The 9,549-nt window shown below is 42.7% G+C and overlaps 1 protein-coding gene across 1 annotated transcript; it reads right to left on the bottom strand.

Annotated features, from left to right (window-relative positions):
- Window positions 1-858: 858 nt before the first annotated feature.
- On the bottom strand, window positions 859-6,240 carry LOC1271095 (sodium-dependent nutrient amino acid transporter 1). Its single transcript, XM_061660097.1, has 4 exons — window positions 5,045-6,240; window positions 3,026-3,257; window positions 1,946-2,952; window positions 859-1,880 (listed from the first exon to the last, which is right to left on the bottom strand). The coding sequence occupies exons 1-4, from the start codon at window positions 5,409-5,411 to the stop codon at window positions 1,618-1,620; spliced, it is 1,869 nt and encodes a 622-aa protein (XP_061516081.1). The 5' UTR covers window positions 5,412-6,240; the 3' UTR covers window positions 859-1,617.
- Between the last annotated feature and the right edge of the window lie 3,309 nt (window positions 6,241-9,549).

The following is a 9,549-nucleotide window of genomic DNA, read 5'->3' as shown; positions in this document are numbered from 1 at the left end:
GGTCGACATAATCAGCAGCAAACCAGCCCGGACAAACTGCGCTTGCATGTGGTTGTTACATCAATTTGCACACAAATTACTATTAACCTTCTTGCTTTGAAGTTTTTTTTATTTATTTTTTTACAATAATGCGGAGTCATTTTTTCGATGCAATATATAAATGAAAAAAAAAACAACAACGCAAAAGCAAAAAAGCGGATGAAACGGACGGCGATGATTTAATGATAATTTATTGGGGGAGTGAATTGGGATATGAGGGCTCTTTAGTAAGCTTAAGCGGTTGTCATCGACGCATAAAAAAACCTGTGAATGGTTTATTTTGGTACCATTTTCCTTAATCATGCAGTAAATCAATTTGTTATTCATTTCACGGCAGGAATTGTGTACTGTGGAGTTTCGCTTTTTCTATTAAAAGACATCTAAAATAAACTTCAACCATCCTTTCCTCCGTCAAATCACTGCCAAACACTAAAAGGTCTAAACCTTCCATTTTGTAATCATGTTCTATTTCGTTCGCAGTCTGTTTACAACGGCGTTTTCGCTCAATCAAAATGACCTAAATGATGATTGCCTACTGTTGTTACGCCTGCTCGCTTGACCTTGACATTCCCACTTGCAGTTCATTCACAAAACATGCATGCTAATTACCTTCAGCGCAGGCCTAACCTGCAACTAAGCAACAGCAAATTAACATCAAATCTGTGCAACACTGCACACACACATACACACGGTCTGGGAAGCACGTGACCTTGGGTGAAGGCCCCTCGTGCCTTATTTTTTTCTTTCAAATTTGTACGATGCGGGAACTTTGATTCGGAAGACGCCTTTACCTGGAAGTGCGTTGGAGAATTTGAAGAATTTGAAGATATTTAATTGTTTTATTTTTAAAAGTTATCTAAAGAGGTCATAAAGACATACTCAATTAGCGTTACAATACTAATCATAATTTATATCTACTGTTGTCATCGTACTAAAACCTAGGCAGTAGTCTACTTTCGAATTCTCCCCCATTCTATCTCTCTCGCTTTCTCTGTCTCTCTCACTACTTTGTCCAGTGGCACAATAAAAAAGGTCATTTAGAAAGACACATTTACAATTCACAATCTACTATCACTGCGGGATCTGCTAACACCCGTGTGGAGTCAACTTTTCCTTTCGCATTCGTGCGCTTCCTATCACGCTGAGCTTTTCTTTTAAAGAACATCTCGATTCTCGCCAATGCTACCTCCCAAACCCTCGTGGATGGTTACATTGCGGTGCTCACTGACGTTCCGATTCCGCGCACCTGGGGAGCAATTATCTGCGCGCGAAACAATGGAACGTGAACGTCATCGGTTGGATTTGCAATCCCTTCCGCGCCTTCAACGTGCATTGGCTAGTGTCTCTAGTAAGTCTGTTGGAGGGGTGATCGTTGTGTTGTGGCTTAGATTAGAAGGGAACTGTAGTAGACCGCAGTCGTGCGGTTTCGGTGGGCAAATGGGAAACGGGTGTCGGAACTCTCGGGGGCTCTTCCGGCTCTGTTCCAGGCTTGGTTCCAGGTAATACTGACGCATTGGAGCGCACGCATACGCGTTGATAAGAAAAGAGAGAAAACTGTTTGCCCCGTCGGCCTTCCGCTTAAACCGAGACGCGATACGTCTTATCGTTCCGGTGCAGTACCCGCCGCAACCTGGTCCAGCGTGAGTCCATCGGTTGATAGTTGCTGCAGAATTCGAGGTACTGTTTGCGCACTTCCAAACTCTCTGGACCCCAGTCGGAGAGGGGTTTACTTGCGGCCACGATGCGCTTCTTGAGGGACGATTCGTTGCGCTTACGGATGGCAAACCAAGCCCACACCGGAATTGGCACCAGAGCTCCAACGTAGATGCACCAACCTAAGACTGTTGAGGATAGAGATATGTTAGTTACATTGAACAGAAGATCACTTGAGTTACATCGCACTCACCATGATACACATCGTCAATGCCCTGCGGTCTTTGGCTTTTCACCAGTCCAATAACCAGCACCACGATCAGCATCGCCGGTGTGAGCAACTTCCAGCAGAAGCGCCACAGAAAACCGGTGCGTCGCTTTAACATAAACTGGATGTCACGCGTAAGCTTCCTGATGCCATACAGCCAGCAGAACGCAAACAGTTCAAAGATTGCAGACGTTAGCGTCACAAACTGCACGCCGTAGTAATCAAAGTAGTCGAGCATCTTCGAACCGGACGGCGTTACGAACAGCAGTCCGAGCGCAAATCCTAGCACTCCGATGGTGACGACCGTTTTCCAGGATTTCAGTCTCGGCGTACTGTCATGGAGCGCTGTCAGCACACTGTTGATAAGTCCGGTACAGCTGCCGACGCCGAGCGTTAGCAGCATGAAGAAGAACAGCAGCGCGAACAGGTTCGGGACGTGCTCAAACTTGGCCAGCGCATCGGGGTAGGTGATGAACGTTAGGCCACTGCCCGGCTTTACCACCTTGGTGTAGTCGGTTTCGTTTGTCAGATGTCCCAGATGGCCAATGATGGAGAACACGAGCGCCCCGGAGAGTAGGGAGGTGAACGTATCCAGCCACGAGATGATCATCGCATCCCGGTAAATATTGTTGCTGAAGTTGTTGTAAGAGGAGAAGGCAATGACACCGCCGAAACAGATCGACAGCGAGAAGAAACACTGCGAGACGGCCTCCTTCCAGACGTCCGCATTCAGCAGCTGATCCCAGTCGGGGGTGATGAAGTACTTCAAGCCCTGACCGGCGCCCTCCAGCGTGAAGGCGTAGATCGCGAACGAGATCAGCACGACGTACGGGAAGAGGGCCAGAAAGTATGCGACCTTGCCGGATCCGCGGATACCCTTCACCATCATGATGGTCATCGCCACCCAGATGAAGAGCAGGCAGAGCGTCAGCTTCCAGTCCGGCACACCGAACTCACCCGCAGTCAGCAGTCCTTCGCCGGTGACTGAGTGTCTGAGAGATAGGAAGAGAGAGACTAGTCAAGCAAGAGTGTCGGAAAGCTGGTTCAAAGCTTCAAAAGTCTTACGTGTAGTACAGCTCGGCCGACGTCTTTACCGGCAGTGAGTTGTTGAATGCCGGCGTCGGCCCAGTGTTGGAGGAGTTGACACAGTTGAAACCACCGGTCCAGCTGACGTCACAGCTGGCCCACGGGAGCGGGCTGCCGAACGATGCGACAAAGAAGCGGATTGCCGTCGCGATCGTCGCCGCGTAGTACACGATCACTACGCAAATCGAAACCATTTGCGCGATACCGATACCTAGGAAAGGAAAAGGAGCAAGAGACAGGGTGTGGAAAGGTAAGATAAGAAGGTAAATATTTGGTGCATGGAATGTGTTACAGTGTCGCTGCGTTGAGTGTTTAGTGGTCCATAAAAAATCACAAACCGTTTTTATGGAATTTTCCGCCGTGTGTGTGATATGGTGGTTGGAATGTGGAATGTTTAGCTATTAGCACACAATATCGTATCGTTTGCAGGTGATTTATGGTGCTAAAAAGCTTGAGTACTTGGAGCTTTTTTGTCTAATTTAAGATAAGATTTACGTCTTATGGGGCGTTAAATGGGATAGGTTTAACTTAAAGTTAAAGTTGTGGCTGTTGCATACATTATCTATGTTAAAATCAGCTTTTTTTACTTTTGCTGTAACTTGATATATTTAGAGAAATTATCAAGAAATAAAAAGAAGCCTACTCTGCTAACATATTGAATTCTTTTTTCATCCTACTTTCGATTCCATTGGAAGATTATTGGATGCTTCCCTACATTTGTTTGGATTGTTCCCACTATTTATTGGGCGTTCCACAGCAGTATTGACTGTATTGATTTGCAATGGGACGATTCCAATAGATCGTTGGAACGATAAAACAATCTATGGGGGTATCCCCATAGAATAAATCGTGAGACGAACCCAAAAAATTACGATAACCGACCAATAAATTGTGAGAAGCTTGCGGTGGACCGATGGATTCATTAGATTATTAATTCAATTATCTTTAGCTCCAATTTTGTTCTTTGCCTTTTTAAATATTATATTGTGTTTTATTTTTCTTGAATGATGTAGTACTTCAGCTATTTTAATGACTGTTCTATACATCGACTCTGAGCTTGTAGTTCTTATCATTATTACATCTCTATAACTTTTTTCACATTTTCTTCCTGGAAGATGTAAACCAATTAATTGGCATAGAAATTTTTATAGCATTGTACACTGTACATTTTTAAAAAGTGTTTTTTTACGATCGAGAAGCAAAGAGAATAAACGATCGCGTGAAATGACGTTCGGTATTGTTGTGTTATATATCTAAAATCACCGTACGCATTACACGCTATAGATAATTGATAAACAAACGCGAATGCTCACAAAGCTTGCATTTATATTGCGAACGTGTGAAAACTTGGATGATCTATATTATCGGTTTTATGATTAGTTAATTCCCCCCTTTTCCCGGGTAATTGAAATGGAGTACATAAATTTGCTATTGTCCTACGCTAGTAGTGCATACATAGCCATTTTTTAATCTTCACTTCAATTCCTGCTAAAAATGTTAAATTAAGCATTATTAATATCCATTTATATCATTCATAAGTAACGTCTAATGTATTGGACTAGCAAAAATGAATAATACTCAATTATTTAGTGAAATATTAACCTTGGTTAGTCCTTTTTAACTAGTAATCGAATAATATAAAAAGTGATGGGTTGCAAAATTGATTCAAAAAATTAAACGACAACAATTTCAGCTCAAAGCGCAGTAAAGTGCATCCATGAAGTGAAAGGAAGTAATTTTATTGCCATTGTGGGATGATGAAGCTCATTTACTGCTCATTAGAGCGAGTCCGAGTTCTAAATCACTTTCGGCAACTACGCATACTACGACGCTCATTAGATATTTCCCGACGATGACGATGATGACGATCCACCTGCTTTTGTGGCTTGACTATCTCGTACTACTGTCCGCATTGCCCTTACCCTTGCAAAGAACACGCGCGCGTGTGTGTGTATTTTTGTGCTCTAAATACCCGCACCCATCATCATCCCACCTTACCTCGCATGATCGGCGACACATCGTACACCTTGACGCTGCCCCGGCTCGAAAACTGACCCATCATCATCTCCAGGTAGTAGATGGGCCGCCCAACGACCAGCAGCACAATCAGGTACGGGATAACGAACGCACCGCCACCATTGCGGAACGCGGTCGACGGAAACTTCCACACATTGCCCAGCCCGACGGAGAGCGCTATGCAGGACATCAGGAACTCGACACCCTTGTCCCACTTTTCACGCTCCGCGGCCGGTGGTTTTTCGAGCTTTTCCAGCTGTGCTGATGGTGATGTTGGTTTTGCACCATTCTGTGCAGGAAGCCCGCCATCGTCCGACGTGACAAAGCCAGGATTGTCCGTACCGGACATTGTATGCCGGAGGTATTATACACGGACACACGCAAGCAGTGGAAAATGGAAATTCACCACACTACAACGGTGTGTGGATCGTTATTTAGTCACAGTCACTATTTAAATTTTGCAGCCACCATTCGCACAATTAAGCAGGCAGAAAAGGGAAGGCGCAACTGGCGTGTGACGTGTGGTTTTGCTTTGCGATTTTTTTTTTAATTCTGTTTATTAAAAATGAACGGTGACTTGAATCAACTATCGTGCAGAGTGTGCATTTGTATTGTTGTGCGGTTTGCAGGCACTACTAATTCGGCACACGGCTTTGTCGCTGAAGCGTAGCGAAACAACACACAAACACTTGTCAAGGACTCTACAGTAGCGTCGATCGAAGGACGGCGTTTAGACACAGAAACGGAGGCACTTGATCGTATCACAGATTTACGCACACGTAAAAGTAATTCGAAGCTTCACGCTTTGAGGATCTTTGTGTGCAAACGCGAGTCACTTCCTAGACACACTTTTTTGATTAGCACTGTTTAGTAGTTTGATCTCTTCCTCATAAACTATTGCTAGAGAATGAGATCGATCTTTACATCTCGATGGGCTGGGGATTAGCACCTTTTCCCACAGACGCACGTTCACAATCAACAATGTGTGGCAACAGTGTCCGTTGCTGCGAAAGCTCCCGTGGCCGCGTGTCCGTTCGACTCGAACGCTCGTTTGTTAGTGAGGTGCTCCGACGTCGGCGGCAATTAGTTTATAGCCATCGAAAGCGCCCGGGGTTCTCTCTAATCTGCCGACGACGACGACGATTCGCACACAGGTGAAGCGATTAAGCTTCCCGCTGCCGACGCCGCCGGCGGCTGTCTGGGGGACTTTTGTGCTTTTGGAGTGAGTGTGTGTGTGTGTGTGTGCGAAGTAGGGTTCTGAGTACAGGTTTGCTCCAGCATTTGATAGATTCGGGGGAATTCTTATCCCAGTTTGAGAGGCAGGCGAATAAAAGCGCATCTCATGCTATCCGGACGTTGATTGGACACTTACATAAAAAAGGCTTGAAATTCCAAAACGATACGGGGGCTACAATATGTGAACTTGTTTTTGCTGATTCTATTTATATGCCCATGCCTTTACTGCAATTTTTCTGGTACAAGATACTTACTGCACACAGCAAAAGGTGTGGACAGCAGCACACAGAAAAAAAACAAGAACGAAATAAATTGCACTCTTGAACGGTGTGTATTTGACTTTATAATGCTTCCGCTAAGTGAGAAGCAGCAGCAGCAGCAGCAAGCAAGTAATGTGGTGGAAAATTATAGTAACGCTTGTGTTTTGTGTTGTGCTTTTGCACTGTGAAGGTCTGACTTGGCTTTTGTTGTCGTTAAATCATAGTAGTAGGATTGGGCTTTGTGTTTTATTCCTCTTCTTAGTTTTATGTTTTTTTTGTGGTTGTGTTTTGTATTGCATTAAGTTTTGAATATTTTTCTCATGTCGGTACTTGCTTATATGTTCTGCTTATGTTATGCTTGGTGTTTGCGTTATGATGTTATGAAGATACAAAAACTTACTGGCTTGTGTTTCTTTACATTTTGTTTTGCTTTAATTCGCAAATGAGTCTATCATTTGTGATCGATTTATAATTATTCAATAAGTTTTGTCGATGTTCATGTGGTGAAACGTATTATTTTAACTATTTTTATTTTATTAATATTATACTATTTTACTATTAGCTATGTTATTGTTGTTAAACCGTTTTCTTTCTTTTTTATTTTACAAACGGTTTCATGCATATCATGCATATCATAACAAGAACAGGTGTATGATTTCATTGAGAGTTTTACAAACCATGAGCTTTGATCCAGAATTTCCATTTAATTGAGACTGTCTGAAGTTATAACAAAGAGAAATCAAATCTCATTATCTATCCTGACCACCACATCGTCACAAACCACAGTTCTGATCTCATCGATCGATTGCGTTGATATAAATTCCCCTTAAACCTGCTTCCACTGTGTTGCTTCTTGAATGTGAGTCGATTTCACTCTCAACACAAGACTAAGCTTTTAACCCCAGCGAAGATTTCACCCCCAACCTTCAATCCCGTTGGCCGAATTCCGCCTTGAAAACAGTGTTAGAGACTGGAGAATGGAGCAGCGGTAACAAATTTAGCAATAAAGTTGTTTGTTTGACGCAAATGGGTAGATTTGGTGCTGCGTCCAAGAAAGCGAAGATGTTGCGGACACGTGCATGAAGTCGTTAAAGCGAACTTACCTGAGGGACATTGTTATTTAGGTCCCACATGTCAGCACAACTTACTCGTGAATCAGTTTCTCTCAGTCGCTAATTATGCAATGATTGCCACACTATAACAACCGAACTTCTCCATCCCGTTCCCTGCGGGGATAGAACGCTTATCACTGCAGGGGACGCTTCATTCATCCAAGCTCACGTGCGAGCCATTGCAGCGGATGATAGCGTTCAGCAAGGCACGAGGACGCATGCCAATATTTACCTTTGAATACAGTATATCCCACCCACCCCGGGGAGAAGAGCCGAGGGAAGTACCACCGTTGTCCAGAACCAGATCCGGCCGGATCTAGCGTGCGTGACGCACTCAAGTAGTGAACTCAAACCAAAAACAATCAACAAAAGGTTTCCTCCCAGAGTTTCCTGCAATTCGGTACAACAGCTGTGTCAGGGCAATAGGTTTTTTGGAGCCACCATTTCCTGCCACAGACGATATCTTCAGACGATATCTGCTGAATTTTTCTTGGTTTTATTTTGCCAACCAAAACCATGACCCGCACTTTGAGGTGTGGAAGACGAACGCGAAACAACAATAACGGCACTGATGTTGCATCTCAACCCTTTCCCTCTACCGCTTATGTCCCTTTTATAGTTTACGATTTAATTGGTGTGTCATCAATGATAAGAATGGGTTCATTCCCAGAAGCAGCTTATTGGGCGGCATGTTATTCCTGTGTTTTGATATTGTTTTGATGAGCCTAGCAGCATTTAGTACAGCGCATCCTCTCTAACGTCTTGCGATGAACGTACGCAAACAGTTGGTGCGCTTATATGACCGTGTTATTGGAGCACAATTGGCGGCGGGAATGCGAGAGTTCGATTTCGATCTTACACAACCCACACGGAGAACCAGTGCAGCCGGGCGTCATCGGCGTCCTGGTCCGCTTGCTGTCACACCCTTGTCACGTGGTGTGTGCTGGGATAGATACATAGAAGAGTCAATGCTGTTTGCGCGATTGTTGTGGTTCTGCTATCTTGTCTCTTTTCTGTAGCACAGTAAAAGTGAGCTACGCGGACAGCTTAACGTTCATTTTTTTTCGCTTTGATTGGTGTTTAATCTTCTTCCAATAGACTCAATCGATGCGAAATGCTTTATCGTTGGAAAGTTATTTTTTTTACAATCAGGGAATGACTTCGAGTCTTTAGACGTTGAGTGATGTCATTCTTGGCATGAAATAATTATTTTTTATGTTCATTGATTATTTAATATTTTTATTCTTTCCTATTTCGCTATTTTATTTGCGTGTTTTAAATTATATATATTGATCATTTACAGTTTTCTCTTCGTTTACTATCGTATTATCGTTAATCCTTTTGGTGGTTTATTTTGTGACTAATGTTCACATTTTTATTTTGTTTCTTTTTTATATTCTTCTTTGTTCTCAATATCTTTTTTGTTGTTCTCGTTGTAATTCTTTCTTCTTACACATTTTCTTTAAAAATTAATTTTGATTAATAATTAATTAATTTGAAGCAAAATCTGATTTTTTTTTAAATCAATTATTCCAATTTTTCTTTCTTGCATACTTTTTTTATTTTATTCTTTAAACATTGCAGGGTTTTCAGCGGGTTTGAACATGTTTCAAGTCTTCCCACATATCAAAATATGAATATAAAATAATTGTTCCCACGATTTTAAGTTATCGTTCCATTGAAAATCATTTCAACTGGTTCAAAATGGGCAACACTCAATAAATTGTGGGACGAATCCAAATAATTTTTGGAACCCCTTAAAGCTTTTGGAAATCGATCAAAAATCCATGGGACACCCTGTATCACCCTGTATATGTTACAGATGATATCTTGAATTATTAGATTCCTTAAATCATCATCAATATTCTTCAATTCTTGC

This window comes from Anopheles gambiae, chromosome 3 (assembly GCF_943734735.2).
Source record: "Anopheles gambiae chromosome 3, idAnoGambNW_F1_1, whole genome shotgun sequence".
Lineage (NCBI taxonomy): Eukaryota > Metazoa > Arthropoda > Insecta > Diptera > Culicidae > Anopheles > Anopheles gambiae.
The sequence above is the reverse complement of the archived record's forward strand: the minus strand, read 5'-3'. Positions and strand labels throughout refer to the sequence as shown.